The sequence below is a fragment of the Zonotrichia leucophrys genome, chromosome 19 (assembly GCF_028769735.1).
Source record: "Zonotrichia leucophrys gambelii isolate GWCS_2022_RI chromosome 19, RI_Zleu_2.0, whole genome shotgun sequence".
NCBI lineage: Eukaryota > Metazoa > Chordata > Aves > Passeriformes > Passerellidae > Zonotrichia > Zonotrichia leucophrys.
Genome location: NC_088188.1, coordinates 7,640,624 through 7,663,805, shown reverse-complemented (window position 1 = coordinate 7,663,805; position 23,182 = coordinate 7,640,624). Strand labels below are relative to the sequence as shown.

At 46.3% G+C, this 23,182-nt stretch overlaps 2 protein-coding genes across 2 annotated transcripts; both read left to right on the top strand.

Moving 5' to 3' along the window:
• Window positions 1–945: 945 nt before the first annotated feature.
• TMIGD1 (transmembrane and immunoglobulin domain containing 1) lies at window positions 946–4,604 on the top strand. The gene is made up of 5 exons (XM_064729060.1): window positions 946–1,024; window positions 1,928–2,206; window positions 3,100–3,378; window positions 4,146–4,249; window positions 4,524–4,604. Exons 1-5 carry the CDS (start codon window positions 946–948, stop codon window positions 4,554–4,556), a joined length of 774 nt encoding a protein of 257 aa, XP_064585130.1. The 3' UTR covers window positions 4,557–4,604.
• Window positions 4,605–6,383: 1,779 nt separating this feature from the next.
• On the top strand, window positions 6,384–22,404 carry BLMH (bleomycin hydrolase). The gene is made up of 12 exons (XM_064729461.1): window positions 6,384–6,504; window positions 6,939–7,136; window positions 7,479–7,588; window positions 8,219–8,360; window positions 9,599–9,687; window positions 10,922–11,014; window positions 14,489–14,644; window positions 15,137–15,295; window positions 15,393–15,460; window positions 16,002–16,119; window positions 17,760–17,829; window positions 21,420–22,404. The coding sequence occupies exons 1-12, from the start codon at window positions 6,492–6,494 to the stop codon at window positions 21,569–21,571; spliced, it is 1,368 nt and encodes a 455-aa protein (XP_064585531.1). The 5' UTR covers window positions 6,384–6,491; the 3' UTR covers window positions 21,572–22,404.
• Window positions 22,405–23,182: the final 778 nt, after the last annotated feature.

The window sequence follows — 23,182 nt, the reverse complement described above, 5'->3', positions numbered from 1 at the left end:
CTCAGACAGATTTCCACATAGCCAAGTGCTTCAGCTGTGCCCTGGACACACAGCCCAGGCACAGCTGGCCCAGCAGAGGGGACAGCAGGGACAGACCCCCCTGCTCTGGGCTGGGGGTGCCCAGGGCTCAGCCAAGCACAAAAGCAGCCTGGGGGTACACACTGGTGAGCAGGACAGTGTCTGCTCTCTCCTCTGCCAACATGCAGTTCAAAGTCTGAATCAGTGAATTTTCTCATTTTCCACTCAAAGGAGAACATGGCAATGGAGCTTTGGGCAGAAAGGGACAAATCGGAGTCTACTCCTGCTCTAGAATAATCTAGAATAAAATCCCTGTGGCTTGAAATAGTGCTGTGAGCACACAGAAAGCTGGGGGGAAAAAGGTATTATTTTTGGCTGAAAGTCTTTATGGCTGATGCAGGAACTCTCTCATTAGTTACTCATTGCCTCAGAAAGTCTCATAAAACAGCCAGCAGAGCCCAGCAAATACTTCAGTCTTGTGGGAGCTCAGAAATCCAGGAACTGAACGAGGCCTTGAACCCATTTTATAGACTCACTTCTTACTGAACGATCATAAAATATTAAAATTCAGACCTTATAAATAAGGAGGGGAAAGCACTGTGCATTTCCCAGCAGAAGCAGCCTCTCCAGAGACTCTTCCCAAGGTAAGTCCAGTGCTACCTGATCCAGAGACGGGTTCCCCTGCCTGACAGGTGATCAGGGACAACAAACTCATGTAATGGAGATTAGAGACATAAAACCCCTTGAATCTGCTCTGAACTGGAAAATGCCCTGCAACAATGGACTCAGTTCATTCCCTGGTGACCCTGTGCCTGCTGTGGGGCTCTCCCCGGGGTTCTGGTGGCTGCAGGGATTAACCCCTGCGAGCCCTGGGCAGAGGCAGCAGTGCTGTGGTTCTCTCTCCAACAGAGCCAGCTCTGCTCCGAGATGGTGCAGAGACGCAGCCTGAGCACCTCCCATGGAGTGCCCGTCCTGGCTGTTTCCTTCCTGGCATGGGTGGCCACAGGTAAGCAATGGAAAATCCATCCTGCCTTTGTCCAGGCCCCATCACACCAATTACTGAAACTGCCCAGGGCTGGGTGATGTGCCACAGCAGCATTTTGGTGTTCTGGAGATCATCCCCAGAGGACTGTCTGAAAACTGACCTCTGATTTGAGAGTAGCAGAGCAGGGAATGGGGAAATGTCAGTGTTCTCCAGCATTATTGCAGCAGGATGATGAAGCCACAGTTTCCAAACCTGCTCTAAGCAGTGATAAGTGTGATAGGTTTGGCCACCTGGGAACACCTTCAGACAGGGACCTTCAGGCTTCTTTATATTCACAGGACCTTAATACCTTTATAATCTGAGCTATATTTTTAATTTATTATTCTATGGCCCAGGCTGCAGTGGTGAGTTTCATCCCATTACAATAATTTATTTCCCATACTGGTTGTTCATTTAGGATGTCCTGAGGTTTGTACCTTTGACAAATTGCAGCCAGGAAAAAGCTGAGGGGCTGATGAACTCATTTACACTCCCAATGGCATCCTGCTCCAACTGAAAAACGAGAGTATCAAACAGTGAGCACAGTGATGCTGCAGCAGTGATTGGCAGCAGGAGGGTGATGGGATGGGAATGACCTTTTGCTGGGTGTCACAAGTCCTGGCTTCAGACATTTTGTTGTCACAGGTCAGGCCTTGTTCTGGCAGTCAGCTGCAAAAGGCTGATTTTTGTTTTAAATAACTGAGGGAGCTTTGAGATGAAAACAGCTTCTTGTCTCAAAAACTAACATTCCACCTGAAAACAGATTGAAACCTGAAAGTCTCATCCCTCCTCCAAGGTTGAGGCATGGAGATGTGAGCATGGCAGCTTTTGTGGGAAGAGTATGGCTCAGGATGCTTAAATGTCCTTGTCCTCCTTCTTCTGCAGGTGTGGAGCTGTCTGTAAATAACCAGGCTGCTGACTTCACCCTGTCCACAGGGCTCAGCCCTGCCATCTCCCTCTCCTGCCTTGTGCACAACAGCAGCCAGGCCGAGGAGCTGCTCTGGTACCGCGGGAATGGGCAAGTGGATCTGAAGGATGGGAATAAAGTGAACATCAGCAACATCTGCATCTCCCCAGTCAACGAGTCTGACAATGGGGTCACCTTCACATGCAGGCTGGCACGGGACAAGGCTGTGCAGGTGTCTGTGACCCTGGATGTGCAGTGTGAGTTGCTGTGGTGTGTTCCTGTGTGGAATGGCTGGGGTGGGATGGAGTCCTGGGCACAGCAGCTCTGTCTGGGGCTGTGCAGGTGTCTGTGACCCTGGATGTGCAGTGTGAGTTGATTCCTGTGTGGAAGGGCTGGGGTGGGATGGAGTCCTGGGCACAGCAGCTCTGTCTGGGCGGTGTTTTGCACCCTTGTACGCTGTCTTCACCGAGAAAAAATGTGTTTAGGAGGAGATAACTCACGTGATAAGGCACTCCCTTCCTGCACTGGTGCTTATGGCTGATCTAAGGGCTCTTTTATAGGAGTGGGTGGGTACCTTAAGAAAGATACTCTGGATATGTCCCTGCCTCCACCTAGGTTATTTCCCAAGGATACAAGTCAGGGCAGAGGAAATACTGGAGTGAAAGTCTCTGCCACTGACTGCCCTCCTCGTTCCCAGGGATCAGGAAAGGCTGCAATACTGTGATCTGTTAGACTACTGAACAAGGAGCATGAGGGATGTGAGAAAGGAACTTATTTTGTGTTAAATGTGGGCATTCTATGAGGCTGGAGCAAGGTGGGGTCAGTCTCTTCTCCCAGGTAAAAAGTGATAAGAGGAAATAGCCTCAAATTGTGCCAGAGGAGGCTCAGATTGGGTATTAAGGAAAATTCCTTTACTGAAAGGGTCAGCAAGTCCTGGCACAGGCTGCCCAGAGCAGCAGTGCAGACACCATCCCTGCAGGGATTTAAAAGATGTGTAGATGTGGCACAAGAGGACATGGTTTTGTGGTGGCCCTGGCAGTGCTGGGTTAAGAGCTGAACTCAATTTGAAGAGGCTTTTCCAGCCTAAATGGTTCTGTGGTTCTATGAGCAGCATTACTAACGACCTGTTGAACTGCATTCCTGTGAACAGTCCCTCCCCATCTGAGTGGAGAGGAGACCCTGCACGTGGAAGAAGAGAAAGATGTTACTCTGACCTGCAACTCCAAATCCAACCCTCAAGGCCAAAGCACCTGGTTAAAGGACAGCCAGAGCCTGACCCTGCAGCAAAGTCGGCACAAGCTGTACCAGACCAGTGAGATCTTTCAGCTCTCCATCAGCAAAGTGCAGAAATCTGACAATGGGACCTACACCTGCCTGGTGGAATCACGCCTGGGAAATGGGACAAGGGATTTCCACCTCATAGTTGAAGGTAGCAAGGCTGCTGCTGATTAATAAGCTTTACAAATGACTCTCTGTTCTCTTTTATAATGACAACAATATTGTGCAGTGTAAGTGGAGTGTGTGAAAATTCCCTGTGTGGATTTCTGAGGGCACAGCAACAGCAAGGAGCTCTCCCTGCTCCTGTGCCTGGGACCACAGCACAGGAAGGGCCTCTCCTGCCCTACCTGTTGTTCAAAAGCATTTGGCAAGTGTGACCTGGGGCAGGCTCATCCCACTGCTGCTCTTCCCACGCTGACAGGGCACACTCAAGTGTGGGTTAAAGCACCTCAGGTCTTGTGAACCACAGGGTTCTGTCATGCCCAAAGAGCTGCTGAAGGCAAGAGAAGTTGTGCTCCAGAGGTGACTCCAGGGGCTGGGTGCTCAGGGCTCAGACTGGTGACACTAAATCACCTCAGTCCAGACCTCTTTCATTTCTGTCCTCCTGGCACAGGGAGGGAAGCAATGTTACCTGTGTCAGTGGTACCTCTGGGCTGCCTTATTCCTGAGCATAACACTGCCTGGGGGATCTTCTTCAGGAGCTGATGTTTCAATCCTTCTTCAGTTCACTAAAACACAGGCTCAGCTCCCTCCTCTCCAGGGGACTAACACACAGAGTCAGTCTGTGGACAGCAGGGAGAGCAACAGTTAACTCAGCAGTGACAGCTGTGGGAAATGTCTTTCCACAGTCCTGTGAAGTGTTCTGGGTTATGTGACTGCACAAATTTCTCACATATCCAACTACTTCTTTCCTGACAGATAAAAAACCTGTTTTTCCCAAGGAGGCTGTTATTGCTGCTGTCGTGGTTGTTACAATCACAATACTTTTTGGAATTGTGGCTCGAATAGAAAAATTTCTTAAGGTATGGAAAGCTCTAATTTCATAGAAAAAAAATAGTATAGTTTTGCTGCAGTGCCCTGTTTTTTTTCTACCTTTTCTATTCTATTTCATAATGTTGCTTTTCACAGTTAGAAAACTGCTACAAACTACCTCCTGCTTTAGAATTACCAGTAGATAAACCAAGCATTAGATATTTCATGTGGAAGGCATTATGTACTTGCAACATTTGTAACAATATTCCCACGGCCAGGAAACGTGAATGATAACAGGGCTGCTTTTTTTTCTTTTCTTTTCAGTGCTTCAAGAAACCAAAAGAAACAGCTCTGTAAGTATTTCACTGCTTATTCACACTTATTCCAAATGAATTCCTTCTTTAAAATTAAGTATAATAAACCCACTCAGCTCTTGCTCTGGCTGGTGAACATCAGCCCTGTCCCAGCAGAGAGGGGTCCCTGGGAACATGACAGGACACACAAAAATCCTGCCCTTTTCTGTGTGTAACCACTGGAAGAGAAAAATCCCTAATATCAGCCTGCTGGCAACTTTCTGGAGGTGAACACAGCCCAGATGAATTCAACTTACTTGTGTTTTTTATTTTTTTCTAGGAGGTGATTTTTCATTTCTTCTGTTCATTTTGCTGCAGGTAAAGAACACCCAGAAAACATCATTTCTAGTGGTCAAGCAAAGCCATTGTGTGAGATGATGAGATAAAGCACTGAAACTGGTTTTTTGGGATCAAGTTTATATGTTTTTTTTTAAATATAAGTGGTTCTTTGCATCTGTTGATTCTAAGCTGCTGCTTAGTGGGTCAGAACTGTTAGAACTGGTCACTGGGAACCTTTCCTTGGAGCACCATTCATGAGGTGATGCCAGCTCTTGCCCTCCAAGCTTATTCCAACAAGGAATGCATGTGCAGACAGGCACGTGGGTTGTGGATCAGTCTGCAGAGCAATCTCTACTGCATTGTGATGCACACAATTAAGTGAGGTGTTGTGCTGACAGCTGCTCTCTGTCCTTCAGTGCTGTTCCACAGGGACTTGGGGTGATGGCCACCCAACTCTCTGCCCCTTCCCAATGATCCTGTGGGCATCTCAGCTTCTCTTGCCAGGGCAAAAGCTGCCTGGCACTCAGCACTGCTGCTACACCTCATGTCTCTGTGGATCACCTGGGCTTGGGGCAGCCCCAAGTGCTCCATGACACACAGTGAAGTTACAGTGTGATTGCTCCAGCGCCACGATGGGTGGAAAACATCTCCATCCATCCCTTCCCCCAACAAATGTGCCACTCAAGCACTTTTCTCAAGGTCCTGGCAAGCTGTTGAGGCCTCATCATGCCTTGGAATAGTCCATTACTAATACTGTCAATAAACACTGCATGCTGTAAATCAATTCGAGACAGTGAAGCACCAGCATTCTTCTCAGAGGAGCAGGCAGTTCCTCAAGAGGAAAATTCAGCAGCTTGATCTGGAGTGTGATCCAGAGCCTGTCCTTGACTCACCAGTGCTCAGGGAGGTCCCTCAAGGTGCCACAGCAGTGCCATCTCATGTTTCTGGGCTCTTGGCCTCAACACCACGAGCTGTGGAGAGCCGTCCCAAACCTTTCTGTTGACACAGTGTGCCCAGTCTGTGCCCCTGGCACTGACATGAGATTGTGCCACAAACAGCCCCCAGCACTGGCCCTCTGTGGGTCGGGGAGATCATGGACTGCAGGAAGCGTGGAAGGTTCTGGAGCCGGGGCTGTGTGGGTGTGAGGGGTCCCTGTGAGGGACCCGTGTGAGGGGTCCATGTAAGGGGTCGGTGTGAGGGCTCCCTGTGAGGGGCCAGTGTGAGAATCTGTGCGAGGGGCCCCTGTGAGGGATCCATGTGAGGGGACAGTGTGGGCGATCTTTGCGAGGGGTCCATTTGAGGGGTCCCTGTGAGGGGCCGGTGTGAGCGATCTGTGTGAGGGTCCCTGTGAGGGCCTCGCTGTGAGGGGCCGCCGAGAGGGGTCCGTGTGAGGGGTCGTTGTCAGGGATCGCTGCCAGGGTCCGTGTGAGGGGTCGCTGTCAGGGATCGCCGCCATGCACCGATATCAGGCGCCGGCTTGAGGGGTCTCTGTGAGGGGCCGCCCCACCGGCCCTAAACGTGTCCCTCGCCTCTCGCCGTCCGCCCTCCCGCCGCCGCTCCCCCCCTCGCCCCCGGCCGCGGCCCCGGGCCCCTCTTCCGGCTTCCGGTGCCGGCGCTATAAGAGCCGCTTCCGCCTCGGAACCGTGCTGCCGGTGCCGCCATGAACGCCCGCGGTGAGGGGGGGCCGGGGGTCCGTCTGTGAGGGGCGGGTGCGAGCGGAGGGGGCACAGCGGCACCTCAGCGATAGCGGGCGGTTACCGGGGAGGGGGGATTTTGTCCATGGCGGGGATGGGGGTTGGGGGGGCTCATCGGTACAAGTACGATACAGCGAGTCAGGGAACGGAAATTCCTGGGGTAGCGAGGAGATTACCGGCCATTACCGGCGGGTGGGAGACTCATGGATACCTCAGCAATAAGTCGGGCGGGGGAAGGGGGGGAATTACCGGGGGCAGCGAGGCATTCCGGGACCTTACCGGGGCTGTGGGCAGGGATAACGTGCCCATTGTTGCGGGACCGGAGGCTCTCCGTTATCAGCGGTGGGGGTGTGTGTGTGTTACCGGGTGCGGTGCCGGTGCCCCGGCGCTGACCCTGCCCCGCTGTCCCGCAGGGCTGAGCACGGAGAAGGCCGTGGCCTTCACTCGGCGGCTGCGGGCCGAGCCGCAGTTCCTGCTGGCCCAGAACGTGGCCACATGCAACGACCCGCTGGAGGTGTGCCTGCAGCGGCAGGTGGTGCAGGACACGGTGCAGGTGTTCCAGCACGCCGTGCCCAACGAGGGCAAGCCCGTCACCAACCAGAAGAACTCCGGTGAGGGCGCTCGGGGCCGGGGGCGGTGTTTGGGGGATGACTCCTAATGCTGATTGTGCTCCAGAGCCCTTTGTCCGGGCTTCGGGGAAAAGTCGAATTCCTGCAGCATCCCCTTGAGTTAATAACACACGTTAGACCCGCAGCGTTTGCCTCCTTTCCCTCCTGCATGGTGTAACTGGGAGATGTGCTTGCAATGAAAGATTTCAGAACACCCTCAGAGCTCTTTGGTGTTGCCAAAGGCTCGAGGCAGAACTGTGTCATGAATCTCGTGGCAAAAGGAATTGTTGTGCAGCTTCTGAGCACAGGTGTTCCAGTTTAATTCCTGTTCCTTTGATCTCTCAGGGAGATGCTGGATCTTTTCCTGCCTCAACGCAATGCGTCTTCCTTTCATGAAGAAGTACAACATTGAAGAGTTTGAGTTCAGCCAGTCCTATCTCTTTTTCTGGGATAAGGTACAGTCGTGTAGGTTGTTGTAGGATTGCTTATGCAATCAGGTGTTAGTGTTGGGACAGAGCTTCTTTTAGGCTGCATTGTTTTAGCATGTATGAGAAGAAACTTCAAAAGTTCCTTCAAAATGTGTTTTAAATGCAGGTGGTCGAGCACAGTGGGACTTTCAGCTTGAGAAGAAAGTTGTCAAGATGTTGATGTTTCGGAGTAGCAGAAGTCTTTTTTGTCAAGAGTTCTGTATATTTTAGCAGTTACTTGTTGGTAGTTCAGGGGAAACATGACTGTAGCTCTGAGGTTTCAGTTGTGCTCGTGAGCTGTGTGCCTGCTCCTCCCCCTAGGAAAATTAAGCAAATCTAGTGCTAGTTTGGGTCAGGCTTCATTGCATAACTTCTGCTCCCCATTTCCTGTTCCCCTGTCCTCAAGCTCTGTGTGAAGTCACTCCTAAATATTTGCTCTAACAAAGAACTTTATAGGGTAGCCCCTGGAATGATGGAGAGGAAAATGAGGATTTCATTGGATGAGCAGAAAGTTGCTTCATGTATTCTGTGCTTGCAAAGAACTGAATACTCAGCAATTAATTAGTGCATAATATATCAGACTTTAAAGGGTTGGGGTTGTTTATCTGTGTGTTTCAGGTGGAGCGTTGTTACTACTTTTTAAATGCCTTTGTGGAAACAGCTCAGAAGAAGGAGCCAGTGGAAGGGAGACTGGTGCAGTTCCTGCTCTCCAACCCCACCAATGATGGTGGACAGTGGGATATGCTGGTCAACATTATTGGTGAGAGAACTGCTCACAGGGAGCCCTTCCTGAAACTGCAGCCTGCTTTGAGAAATGGGGGATGGAATAGAGTAAAAGATTGAGCTTGAGACCTGGGAATTGGCTAAGGAACATGATGCCATTAACCACTGTATTTTTTTTAATCAAAGACTTTTTTTGGGGCCAGATTATAAGTATTGGGCTTAAATCTTGTCTGGCATCACTTTTGCATAGTCCTGTTGATGATAAAAGCTCAGATGATCAACAAATAATTAGATAGCCTTGACTTTCAGTTTAATAAAAGGGTTCAACACCCTTTTCCTGCAGCCATCCACTCAACCTCATTTATTTATAGCCATGCACAGTCTTTAGGGCACATGGTAAGGGAAAAGCCCCTGCTGGACCCAGGTGTGTTTACAAAACAAAACTACTTGGATTTGCAGCCTGAAGTTGGTGTCAAGATCAGTGAGAAGGAATTGATGTGGAATGTGGCACTGCTGGTCCTACAGAGCTCCAGGAGGAACCCACGCTGCTGGAGATACTTAATTACAGCAGCACTTGCTCTCATTTGTGTTGTGAAACAATGTGACACCTTTGTAAATCAACAAGGCAATAATACAAATTTAGAATCACAAAAGGAATTTGTTTCTTTGAAGCCTGGAGGTTCCTTTTTTCCTCTTCCCATTGCTATAAATACTTAATCAGGGCAGAGATTTTGGCTGCTGCTGTTACATCCAGAGCCTTGCATGGTGAGATCTGTGAGTGGTGCTCTAATGTAGGAAGCCATGAGCTGCTGCTGGTGTTTTATAAATGTTGGGCAGGAAAGGAGACTGGGAAGTCAGTTTTAACCTTAGATAATTTACATGGAGTGATTCACAGGAGGCCCAGTTCTTTAGAAGGTATTTCAGGAGATTAATTTTAAAGCAATCAAGGTTTTTTGTTGTGTGTTTTTTTTTTTTCCTGGTGAACAGGACTTCTTAAAGCACTAATTAATTCAGAACTTTTAACTGTTGAGTTAAATAATACTGAGTAGTTCAGGGATTCCACTTACTGGGATCCCTGTGGAATGCAGCTCAGAGGTCAAGATTCAGTCACAAATTAAAAAGTAAACTTTGGGTACTTGTAACCTTTAATCAAGAGCCTTTCTGTTATAATCTCTGCACAAACCCAGACTCTTTATCATTCATATAGGTATGAGCAGTAGGAGCATCTACTGTGTGAAAAAGCCAATTGTTAACCTGTAGTTTTATTTCTTTTAGAGAAGTATGGTGTTGTCCCCAAGAAATACTTCCCAGAGTCTCACACCACAGAGGCTACCAGAAGGATGAATGAGATCTTGAATCATAAGGTAAAATTGATTTAGATCATAAAATTTAGGGGAGGGGATGGGAATGAACCTGCTCCAAATGTTCCTAACCACCTTATCCTTACTGGCCAAAGTGTTAAGTGCATTCAGCAACTTAAATTTATTTACAAGCAGCCTAAAGTCTCAGCAAAGTCTGATGTTAATCTTGAAACATGGAGCAGGAAGGTGAGATCATGGGAGAAGTCCATTGTCAGGCTTCAGTACCTTGAAAGTACCTTTTGTGGTTTTAGTAGCAGTTATTCCTAATCCTCAGATTTCCAAAGATTTCCTGACATGTGGCTGCTAAAATCTCTTTCTGCAAAGCCAGCACATGGTGTCTAAGTGTCTCTTTCCCACCCTTTCAGTATCTCATCTCCCTGTGTGCCAGGGTTTCTAGAGATGACTGCCAAATGTGGTGAAAAAGATGGAGGAAAAAAATGTATTTTAAAAACACTGCATGTTCAAAATCAGCTTTCAGTATAGAAGTGCACAGCTTTGTCTGAAGGAAGGTGTTAACTCCCGCCCTGAACTGCAGAAATGAATTAGCCTGGGAAGAGGCTGGTGTAGGTAGCTAGATGAAAAAGGCAATTAAAACATTTTTTCCAGTTCATATGCTGCATGCTCAGGGAAAACTGCCTGCTGAAATCCACATAAAAAATGCAAAATACGTGGTGGAATGAGCTTGGACATTTTAAATGTTGTCAGTGTTGTTCTAATCCTGAGCATGGCAAAGCAGCTGCTCCTGAGGGAGCCCCATCACTGTTCCTGGCCTTATGGATGGTGACACTAATGGGAAGCTTGTGCTGCTTTGACTGCAGTGGGGAAATGCCCCTTTCTTTTCATCAGCCAGGAGATCAATTATGCATTAGAATTGCAAAATAAATGTGACAGGATGAGGAAAGTGTGTTCTGTGAGTCACAGACGTGCTGGTGTGTGTGGATGTTGTGGCATCACTTGTGGGACTGAGGGAAATCAAGCTTTGAGAGCTTAATGGCTGCAAGCCTCACATCAGTGGTTGGAAATGGTGATTGAATTGTGACTATTTGTTAATTTTTTAGTTGTATTTTACTTCAACAGCATTCAATTATCTTGTAATGATGCTTCTGAAAGGTCTTTTCATTCTGAAAACATGTGAAGAGTAAAATAGGTGCTGGAAACAAGCAGATAGGAAGTCCTGAAAGTGGTCAGGTGACACCTTTCACACCCTTTGTAACAAAGTTACTTTCTCTTTAAACAGATGAGAGAATACTGTTTGAGGCTAAGAAATATGGTGGAAAGTGGAGGAAGCAAAGGAGAACTTTGTGCTGCCATGGACATGATGATAGAAGAGGTAAATAAAGTGGTGTGACATGAATCTTGGAACACAGGGCTGGAATGGATGAGATTCCTTACTTTCATTGTGTAGCCAAAGCAAGTGCCTCTTTTTGCTTAACAAAGTGTTTTTGGAGCTGTTCAAGTGAATTTGTTTTGCAGTGGCTTATTGCTTACTTCATCCTGAGTTTTCCAATTCTTCCAGACAAAGATTTTCAATCCATAGGTTTCAGAATGATGATATTTTACAGCCATTTGCCCTTTGCTGTAGGAAAAGCAGCATTTTGTCTCTTGAGAGATAAAAAGGTTGCCCTGTCTGGCTCTTAGAAATAACAGGAAAGGTTGAAATTTGCATTCTGATGGCTTTGAATGCAAATCTTGTAGCACAAGTGTTGTGCAAGGATTCCCCACAAGAGAGCAGAAAAGAACCACAAAAGGGAGGTGCCTGCCCAGGGCTGAGCCCAGCTGAGGGCTGGTCCTGGGGGGCAGCAGAGCAATGAATTGCAGCGTGGCTTTGGCTGTGAGCTCACTCCATCCCTGTCAGTGCCTGCAGTGCCTCAACCTCCCCCTGCTCACACAAACCCGCATCATTTTTCTCATCCTGTGCTGCTCATACTTGATTCTTAAGCTGCCAAAAATAACTTAAACTTGGGGCTGTTTTAGTGTGACTGAGTCCACACATTTTAAAAAAATATGTATTTAATTTGTTTCTCAAACATACACTGCCAAGTGACCCAGTGGTTAATGTATGTCTTTGGATGAGTCAAGAAATCAAATGTTTTTGTGTTGGGTGTTAGCTTTTTCTGCAATCCACTGAAGATCACTGTTCAGCAGAACCTACCTTGGGCTTTCTCTGTAGAGTTTTAGTTCCATAGTAATGTGTTGGTTTAGGTTTTGAAAATTCATCTTTGCACCTCATGTAAAATTATGTAGCTTCTTTTTATCTAATTTTAAGGTTAAGGTAAAAGAAGAAAACTGATTTGTGTTCCTTGGGTTTCATCAAAACTGTTGTGAATTTCATGCCTTAAGAATGCTGTGCTTTGAGCCTACCCCAGCATGTTGCCAATCTGCACTTGGTTCAAAGGTGAATTAACATAATTTACATGCAGTGTGTGTCCAAAAGCCCTTGGGGATTCTGCAGCAAACATCAAAAGCTTCCTAGAGATGGTCATTCTTAGGGCATGGACACACAGTTCACTGCTAAATATTTCCTCATTTATTTAGAGCTTCTTGCCCTCTGACAAGAGGTGCTGGAGCTGCCATGAAAGGTTCTGAACTGATTGCGGTTTGTCTGTTCTGTAAATGGTTGTGCTTCATTCCCTGAGGTCAGCACAGCCTTTTCTCCTGCAGTAGTAGGGGTGGTTTGCATGTGTTTGGATGTGTATGAGTGGTGTTGCCTCTGTATTTGTGTGGCAAAGCAGAGCTTGGTTTTGTTCTGGGAGGTTCTATTTGCATAGCAAACCTTGGTTTGCTCCTGCTGGGAGCAGCACTCGAGCTGAAATGGGGCAATTGTTGTGAACATGGGATTAAATATTCACTCCAGAACTGTATAAACATTCTTATCAAACCAGTGCACAGTGGGTCAGAAGCTGAAATCAGTGCAGTTCATGCAACAGAATTTTTCTTCCTTTGCTGTTCTCTTTGTAGACTCTTCCTTATCAGGAGTGTCCTCCTTTTCCCCTCCTCATTTGTTTTGGGGTTTAGCACAAGCCACTCTATCTTTGCCTTATCTTGCTTCTAGTTGTCACTAGGGCAATGTAAGTCACCTTTTAGTTTAAATATGCTTATTTTATTTATTGGCAGAGGAAGCTTGTGAGATATGAAGAGAGGGCCTATGTTGGGTGTGGTGGCAAAACAATTGAGGGAGGCCATTCCAGGCTCCAGTGCCTCTGTTCACTGGAGACTTCTGTCTCCATCATTTTCCTTCCTCTGGCTTGGTTGCTGCTCTCCTTTCAGGCATTTTCTTGCTTATTTTGTGTTCACGGCCTCATCTCTCAGTGCTTGCAGTTATCTGAGGTAATGTGGGTGTAGCCACAGCAAATGGTGCCTTTTGTGCAGTCTGTGCAAAATTAAATATTTATAGTAGTTCAGGGGTTTATATTTGCTCTTTACCATATTTATTGAGAAATGTGTGAGTTCCTGCAGTAGAAGCCTTATGCCCACACCCTGGTTTCAACCTGTAATTAATCTTTTCACTTGTTTTCTTAAATTGCTCGGAGCAAGAACACCTTTATTTAGCAGGAGCATTGCACTCCTTTTGCTGCCAGCACAAAGAGCACATTAACATACAACCAGTTCCTAAGCTGAACTTATTTCAGCTCCAGAAAGAGTTAAATCAGCTTTGGGAAGGTATTGTGTCTGTTCTGCTGTGGAGGTGTGAAGATTGCCAGGCTGGGCAGGCTGGCACAGACCACAGGAGCTGGATCCCAGTGCAGAAGGTGCAGCTGAGATTTGACTCCCTCTCCTCTTATTTAAAATAACCTGAAGGTTCCTTGCAAGGAAGAGGCTTGTGCTCAGACATGGACAGAGCTGAAGATCAGCATCAGCTGAAATAAAACAGATTCAAACCTGTTTAACTGTGATTGAATTCCCTGTCCCCAGAGTACCTGTGGCAGGTCCTGCCCTGTATCTTTAAAGACACTCATGTGGTTACACTGCCAGTGTTGGCACATTTTCTGACAAGCCCTGTGAGAAAGTACAGTAGTGGTTCTGAAGTGCTGCTTTATATTCTGATGTTCAGGGAGGCTGATGACTTGAAATCTGGTCAGCTTTTTGTGCTAAAAATCCAAAGATAGCTGCCAGCTGCAAAGGATGTCACAGGCACAGGCAGGGAGATGGAATTAAATTGCATAACCTGCCAGCTCAGCCCTAAACAGATGCTAAATGTATTAAAAGAGATGAGGAGATTATTCTGGGGTTTTGAAAATAAGCAAAGGCCCATCTTTGAAATCCAAATGAACATTACAATAAAAAATAAATTAGTAAAGGGAAACACTGGGATAAAATGCCCACGTTAAAAGGTCTGGTTTGTCTCTGCATGGGGCAAACCAGCTGGTGGAGCAGGTGATGCTGAATGATCAAGCCTTTAGAGAATCAATTTGATTAAGTTTCTCTGGCAGTGTTGGAGGAGCTTCAGAATTACTGATGAAATGTTGTAACAAGGCTGGGAAGTGTCATGTTTTTGCTTTGGGCTGCTGCATTCCTAGGATAACCTGGAATCAGTCAGCTTCGGTTTTACCTGAAATATGGAGTGTGAGGGTGGAGAAAGAAGCTCTGTTGATTTTCCTGAGGCCTTTCAGATTGGTTTTGAACTGCTGAACCACCAAGATTTCAGGAGCTGAATGCAGATATTGATGTGTGTGTGTTCAAAGGTGACCGTTAAGATCTCACTGGTTCTCACATGGAGAAATCCCCGCTGCAGAGGCATTGCTGTGGTAGGAGGGGCACAGCTGCATGTCCCAGCAGGCTCACAGCTGTTTGCTTCTCTGGGCAGGTATTCAGAATAGTGAGCACTTGCCTGGGCAGCCCTCCGGAGACTTTCTGCTGGGAGTTCCGCGACAAGGAGAAGAATTACCACAAGTACGGCCCCATGACCCCGGTGCAGTTCTACAACGAGCATGTGAAGCCTTACTTCAACATGGAGGACAAGGTTGGGCATGCTGAAAACTTTCCAAGGCTTTTTGTTTTGCTGCTAAGCCATTTGTTTTCCACTGTTGCCAGTGTCTGCAGCACCTGGGATGGGCACAGCTTGCCCAAGTCAGTGTGTTTATTCTCCCTGTTGTGCTGTTTGTGCTCTACCCCTCAATTATCTGGGATCTTGTGTTGCAGTCCACAAGGGTTTTGTAATGATAAAATATGCAGTGATCTAATCAGTTGTAATAGGTCATAAGGCAGGCATTAGAGAAGGAATAACACAGAGAGCTGCTCTGCCACAGTTATGAGGTGAACTTGTGAAACAAAGCAAAAAAAAGCCAACAAGCACAGCCTTAAGAAACCTCTTATTTCAGCCAAGTGGCTTGTTTGCTAATGGGGCAGACAGCTGGCTGGGACAAAAGCCATTCCCTGAAGTCCTTCTAGGTTCAATCTTCAAGGATTTCAGTTATGCTCCACCTTATTTTATGGCATCTTGTTTTTTTGGCAGATTTGTCTAGTGAATGATCCTCGACCCCAGAACCCCTACAACAGGCTTTACACAGTGGAGTACCTGGGCAACATGGCTGGAGGGAGGAAAACTCTCTACAACAACCAGCCTGTGGAGGTCCTGAAGAAATTGGCTGCAGCTTCTATTAAGGATGGCGAGGTGGGTTTGGTTTCTCTTTGTGGGTGGCACAGTGCAGCCCATGGCATGTAAAGCTCCTGGGATTTGGCCCAGACATGACCCTTCCTTCTCTTTGCAGGCTGTGTGGTTTGGCTGTGATGTGGCAAAGCACTTCTATGGCAAGCTGGGAATCAATGACCTGAATATGTGAGTAGAGAATCAAACCAGGCTGTCATTTGGGATCCTCAGTGAGGATGTGAACAGTGCTTTAGTTCTTTCTACTTTGGATTATAAACCCCAAAAGAGTATGTTTAAGTAATTCAGCAGCAGAAGAATTTTTTTTTACTTGTTAGTTTAGTCTGAATCCTATAAAGATGCACTATGAGTAGCTGTAAATATTCTTACTTATTTAAATGTCTAATATATGGTGAGAGAAACTCCTAAAGGGATCGGGTTTTGCATTTATTCTGACATTAAAATTGGTTGAACTCGTATGCTCCTGGCACAGGGCAGTCTCCTTATCCCCTGACTTTGTCAGAACTCCCCCTGCATCCTTTCTCATCTCTCTCACCAGGGGACACCTTGCTCTCTGGAAAGTCTTCCTCCCTGACTGTGCTTTGTTTTGCTCTGGGAGTTCCCTGGAAAAGTGCCTTGACAGAAAATCCCATCAGAGTTAGGAAGCTTGCCTCTATTTCAGACTCCTTATTTGTCTGCTTATTTCAGACTGGCTTATTTGTCTTCCTGCTAGATTTAATCATGAGCTGGTGTTTGGTGTCTCCATCAAGAACATGAACAAAGCAGAACGACTGATCTTTGGGGAGTCCCTGATGACCCATGCCATGGTCCTGACAGCTGTCACTGAGAAGGTAGAGTCTCCCTGCTGCAGTTCTGGTGCTGGCAGGGATGTGTTGGAATATCCTGGGAGCTTCTTTGTGTCCTGGGCTCACTCAGAGTGTGCCACAACCCCCTGGTGCACAAGGCTGGTTGTTTATTCCCTTTGTGTTGTTTGTGTCTGACTGTTCAGAACTATAAATATTTAACAAGGAGGGAAGAATTTTAGACATCTCAAAGAACTTTTTTTTCCTTTTACCCACAAACTTGGATTGGACAACCACTGCATGGTTAGTCCAGTCTGGTTTAGAGCCTGAAGCTGCTGTTCAGATGCTGGCAGGAGGCATTTGCAGCAGGGTTAATCCCCTGCAGCTCCCTGGCATGTGATCTCTGACCTCTAATTAGGGAGGGGAAATGGTGTCCAGCATAGCTCTGTGGCAAACAGCAGGCTGAGATGAATCCACAGCTAGATCTGCTCCTGGCACCATAACAAAGCACATAATGAAGTAAAAAGAAGCATTCAAAAACTTACAACTTGGGGTTATCTGCAGGGTTGATGTTTCCATTTATTTCCAGAAGCTGTCATTATTAAAGTTGCTTTGAAGTGATCTCTTCCTGTCCAGCTTGACCTTGGCTTGAGAAACAGCAGCTTGCACAGCACTGAGCGAGTTTGCCTGAGCTGTGGAGTTTTGAGACTTGAGGTGGAACTGCTGAGTCATAAGAATGTTCCAAGTTACTTTTTACAGCTCAATTTTTTCCTGTTTTCTGCATTCTGAGCTCTTAATGTTTCCACCATGTATCAGATTGCACAAACACCTCTGTAAATATCTAACTGAAAAACAAGGAAAATTTTGTAGGTGATGCTTAAAAACCTTAACCTGAAGGTGCTTTGAGAATCTGAGTTGTAAAATGTAATATTTTGGATTTACTTACTTTTTTATTAAAAGGCTTTGAAGATTTAAAAAAAAATTACATTTTTACATCATCAAAAATTGATGTGGATTAAATACACCTTTTTGTTAAAAAGTTACTGTACATGAATGTGCTCTTCCCAATTTCTGAGAGCATCCAGAGTTGACATCCTTGGTCTGGGAGCTCTCAAGTGTCCCACCTTAAGGAGTGTTCTCTTTTCAAGGGAGAATAGAAGCAGTACAGCAATAATCCATTCAATATTAAAAATGGATTTATGGGGTGATTTTCAGGCTAGTTTTTTGTATTAAAATATTTTAATTGCACAGCACCAGACTTGGAGCTGTGTCCTTCAGCTGGATTCTTCAAGGGTTTGCACTTGCTCTTACCAATGCTGTTCTGCATTCTGACAGTTCCTTGTTCCTTCCCTCTGATTCCCAGTTCAGGCAAGTTGTGCATCCTGTGTTTAATTTCCCTCACTCCCTGATGGGAGACAGGGACAGCAGCTGAAAATCTGTGAGTCAGTTAAGTCCAAACTAGAATTTAAATTTCTGCTGCCTGATGAAATAAATATTGATTGCAGACTCTCTTCTTCACCACATTTTATCTAAGTAGGTAGATGAGTATTTTATAAAATGGCATTAGCAAGAATTGGGACTCTGGGAGTGGAGCTCTGTGTGTTCCTGGTGCTGGGTTTGGAAGGGGTTGCCTGCTCAGGTGTGGCCTCTCCTTCACCACTGACTGTCATGGCCTTGTTTTGGTACAGGATGGGCAAGAAGATGCATTTGAAAAATGGAGAGTGGAAAACTCCTGGGGTGAAGACCGTGGCAATAAAGGTAATTTATAGTCATGAGAGCAGAAAGCTGAATGTTTGGAAATAAGGATGTGGCAAGGACAGTGAGGCAGCTTTTCCTACGTGGAGTGGAGGGGAACTCCATGGTTTTTATTATCTCCTGAGTGAGAAGGCCAGATGTGGGCTCAGCCATGGCACAGCCTCAGTGGTGAGTGTGCCAGGCCAGACTCTGTGTCCCCAGGAATAAGTCACTGCTGGCCACGTTTTTCTGCTGCACATTAATCCCAAATGTTGTGCTTGTAAGATTTGGTGTGGCAGAACTTTCCCAGGATGTCTTGGCTTTCTTCTGGGAATAGACTATTTTTGGAGAACTCTGTTTTAGGATGTGGTTTTATTTATAAGCTTTTCAATAACATGAACAACTCAGAGGAAAACATAGAATATTCTAGGAAGTGTCTTAATTTATGTTGTGCCCTCTTGGTCTTGCAGTAGTTTCTGTTCTGAGTTAACTGTATCCATTCACAGCAAAGTATTCCAATAAAATCTTCAGACTTCACAAAACAATGAAACTGTTGACATTCAGCCTTCAAGGCTCAGCAATATGACAGCAGTGAAATGTTCTTTGGAATGTTGGATGAAGTGAAGAAGCCAAATCAATGCTGAGGGGTAACATCAATGGCTCAGGGCAGCAGCTGAGCCCTGACACTGCTCCAGGTGGTGCCTGCTGGGCTGGGACTGAGCTGTGGCACTGCTGTGCTGCAGCACCCAAACCCACACTCACCTCTCCAGAATGACCTTTAGAGCTGTGAAGAGGAGCTGGTTGTTCCTTTGAAATAGAATAAATAAAATAGGAGCCCAGAGTGACTTGAATAACCCTGCCCTATCTTGTCCCCATGGCATCTGTGTGGCTTTGCAGGGTGAGTCACTGTCCCTTATGTGCCTCATGTACCAGGGGACACCCTGCTCTCTGGAAAGTCTTGCTCCCTGACTGTGCTTTGTGTTGCTCTGGGAGTTCCCTGGAAAAGAGCCTTGACAGAAAATCCCATCAGAATTAGGATGCTTGCCTCTATTTCAGAGTGCTTTTTTTTCCAGGGAACTGAATCCCTGAATGATTTTCTTGGGTATGACCAAATGAGCTGCTCAGGAGCAAGAGGCAATCGGACAATCGGATGTGTCCTGCAGGGCTGCTTCCCAAACCCTGGGAGAGGCAACTGAGAGTCACAGAACCATTTAGGATGTGGAAAAGCCCTTTTAAGGTCCAAAAGAGTCCAACTGTTCACCCAGCACTGCCAAGTCCCCACTGAACCATGGTCCCCAAATGTCACATCTACACATCATTTAAATCCCTTCAGGGACTGTGACTCAACTTGATGGGGCTTCTTCTCCTTCCTACCCTGATTTTCCACTCTGCAGTGTCCAGGAGTAGCTGTGTAGGAGGGTGAGGACTCAGAGTTTGCCTGAGCTGTCTTTTAGTGCCACTGAGTCTGTGTCTCACTGTGATAAAAGTCAAGATTTTTATCTTATCTGCCTTGTTAAGGAATTGGGAAGCTGTGCTTGGGTAAGTCCAGCACAAGAAACCAGAGTCCACATCAGTGAAGAGTCAGCCAAGAATGATGCTGAACTTGGCACATCCCAGCTGGGGCCCGGCTGGGTGTGGGGATGGGAGTGAGCCCCAGCTCCCAGGGTTTCTTGGACAGGGTGCCCAAGGGTCCAGCCTGCAACAGAGCACCAGGGACTGCACTGGAGTCATTGAACAATGAGCAAAGAAATGATTTTTTTGTGAGGAAAGAGCAGGCTTTTTTCATGTGGGGTTCCCTGTTTTCCCAAGTACAGTCCAGGGTGCCAGGTGCCACCTGTTTCCCCTGACAGGAATGGTGCAAGACTGGAAAGGTTTGGGAATTATGGGATGGTGTCAGTTCTATGCTCACACTCCACAATGGAATCTTGTGGCTTGTCCTGGAGAAAGGGAACCCCTGTGAACCAGCCCAGCTTTGCCTCTCCTAAATATTTAGTAATTACATTTATATCTGTTGTATAAGTGTTTCTGGAACCCTGTGTGTTTTTTCTCAAGGAATGAACACAGCTGCTGACAAACATGGTTTGTTTTCTGAGGTAAAAAATCACTTCCCAATCAAATATTTCCTTTCTGTTTTACTGGCTCTTTTTCAGCCACACAGGCAAGTTGAAGTATTCTGAGTAGTCCTTTGTTCTGGAGACACACAGGAAGTTATTACCTAATTTTGAACCCAGCTTATCCCATCGGATATCTGTTTTTAAAAGCAAGGAAGAGGAGAGTACTAAATCACACTGTGGAGAGGGGTCCATCTGTTTGTTTTGGCATGAGAGGAGCTTTTTTAGGCTGCATCTCCAGCAAGAAGTCAGCAGCCTTTGGGCTTTTCATGTCTTGCATTGGCTGTTGCTCCCCTGCAGGAACAGACACCCCGTGTCTGTGTGTGCATCTCTCATCCCAAAAGTGCCCTGGGACAGAGATGCTGTTTGTTTGCTGTCCCTGGGCAGGAGTTCCGGCTCCAAGGCCCTTTGGGGGCTTTCAGGGGGTTCCCAGGTGTGTGCAGGGTGTGTGGGTGTGGGTCTGCAGTGCCCAGGCCTCCCCAGAGCTGAGTTTTCTGCACGTTCTGCAGTCGTGCTCGGCGCTTCCTCCCGCTCAGACGCCGCGATCCCAATCGGCCGCGAGGGACAGGACGTCAGAGGCAGAGTTCATTAATCCTCTCAGGGTGCAATTACTTGTTGGCTCTTGGGAGTGAGAGGTTTTTGTGTGTCCCAAGAACTCATATCCTGAAGAGAGGATAATCAAGGCAGCTCCCTTTGGCAGTGTTTCCAAAATGGCTTCTAGCTCGGGTTACAGTTGATAGGGGTTTTAATTTATGGGATTATCTGATCTCTTGCTTTAGAAACAAGATGGTGGAGATAGATGCATTTATTGTCCATATTCTTTGGACATTTTCTTGTTTCATTTGATTGTGGATGATACAATATAAGGACACGAGGAACTTTATTACATAAAGCCTTCTCATCTCTCTCCTAAATGTTTCCTTTCTCACAGCCACTCTTATTCCCATTTCACCTGGAATACCTTGTTTCCAGAGGCAGTTCTCTGCTAAAACCTCTGAAGTGACTTCCCTCACTCCCAGTTCAAGGGTGTTCACTGTTATTTTTATATTAAGGGAGACAATTAGGACTTGCTTCAGCCTAAGTGTGATTTAAATGGTTTTGAGGAAAGCAGTGGCTACCTCTTACTGCAAAAACAAAACTAAGAAAGTTTTCTTAGAACAGGTTGATATTCACCTGAAAAATTCTAAAGCCTCAAATAGATTAAAATGTCATATTCTGTCTTAAAGGTTTTGTAATTCCCTTGAGTATTCTCAATGCCCATTTTAACAGAGAAAACATAAATTATGGATGTTCTGGCTCTTGTTTTTCCTGGTGGCCTTCTTGCCTGACCTTGAGGTGCACACAAAGTACATCCTGTATGTTAACTTCCTCGAGATATTTTTTGCTGTGTTTTGAGAGATAACCAGCATGACCAGGCCCTGTTTAATGCCTCACTCACAGGTGAGGCTTGTCTGTGGCTGCTTTCCTGCAGTGCCTCTGAGCTGTGCTGCTCTTTTCCCCCAGGTTACCTGATCATGACCGACGACTGGTTCTCCGAGTACGTGTACGAGGTGGTGGTGGACAAGAAGCACGTGCCCGAGGAGATCCTGGCCGTGATGCAGCAGGAGCCCATCGTGCTGCCAGCCTGGGACCCCATGGGGGCCTTGGCCAAGTGAAGCAGGGGAGCATTTGCCTCGCCATGGCCATCAGAAGTAGCTGCAATAGAGAATTCCAGTGGTCGGAAGCCATAGCCAAACGATAACGAGACCGAGCCCTCGGCCTGGTCCCTATTCCTGAAATGTAAGTTAAGGATCCTTGGGAAATAGCGCTTCACTGATCCCAGCTCTCAGACAGGCTGCTCCAAAACTCACAAGGGAAAAGGAAAAAAACCTCACAATGAAAGCAGATGATAAGTGCTGTCAATGGCAGTTTGATTTTACCTGAAATTTTTAATGCGAATCAGCGTAGTAATGTAGTAGAATTATCTTGACTGATGTTTTCCCTAGGAAAAATGGGCATTAAAGGCCCTTTAGAATTAATAGTTAGGTGATTGTTAGAGCAAACATATTGAGATAATTAACCAATTATGGTCTGGCTTGTCCTATAAAAACTCCCCAAAAATATTTTATATATTTACAGTTTTAGTTTTGCTGAAGTTTTGGAGGGGATGTATGAATTGAAACTGCTAAAAATGACCTTTAGAAAACTTTCTCTTCCAGCAGAATTGGGAAGGGGAATGGTTTCCTTGAGGTATCCAGTTCCACTTGGTTTTATTCTTCCATTATTGAGCCGGGACTGGATAACCCCCCCAGGGGCCAGTGCTATGTCTGTGTGCACAGGAGCGCTATTTTTCAGTTATTTTAGCAAGAACAACCATAAATATGTTCACAGGTGGAGTTAGTGTCATGCTCAACAGAAAAACCAACGTTTTAATTGCTGCATTTTATTTGGTTGTTTTAAAAAACAAGATGGTGCTATGAAGCTTTTGAATAAACACTTTGTAAAGTGACTGGGACAGTTCTGGTTTCTTTTTTTAAAGAAGTGCATGGAGCTGATGGAATGGGAAAATGTTGGTGAGCTGCAATGAGGGTGTGGTGCCTCCATCACAGACCTGGTGCAGAAATGGGTACAGAAATGACAGAAATGGCACTGGTGGAGCTGATCCTCCTTTGGGCAGGGGGATGGGCAGATCATCCTCCAGGGACACATTTGGGGTCTCATGCAATCTCCACTTTGTGCTGTCACTTGAGTGAAGGCAAGCAAACAGTTCTTGTACTCCCTGGTGGATCTGACACGGAGCCAGATCTCTTGGAAAGCTGTGTATGCACAATATTTTCATTATGACTAATGCATGGGCTGTTTTGGGGGCTTTTTCCTCCTCCAAAAGGTCAGTAATTTTAGTCCTTCAAGATCTTTCTACTCATGACTTTAACACCAGTTCTTCTGTTTCCTCTGTGCTATCTATGAGTGTGATATCAGCCAAGGAGAATTAACTTTTTCTCCAGAGTTTAACTGACATTTTTGTTGCTGGTGCTAGCACCGATGAGGATTGAGCTAGATAAACTCAAAACTGATTCCAAGCCAGTTTTTGTTGGTTTCAGTGTTTTAAGGTATTGTCCAGCCTGTGCTTATCTCCCCAGTTCTTGCCCAGATATTTCCCTGTACACTTTATACAATAGTGCTGTGATTTTTTTTCCTTTCCTTCAAATAAGCACAGAAAATCCACATGGCTGAAACACATTATGGGGAACGAAGCCAATCTGGCAGCAGCACTTTGCCTTCATGCC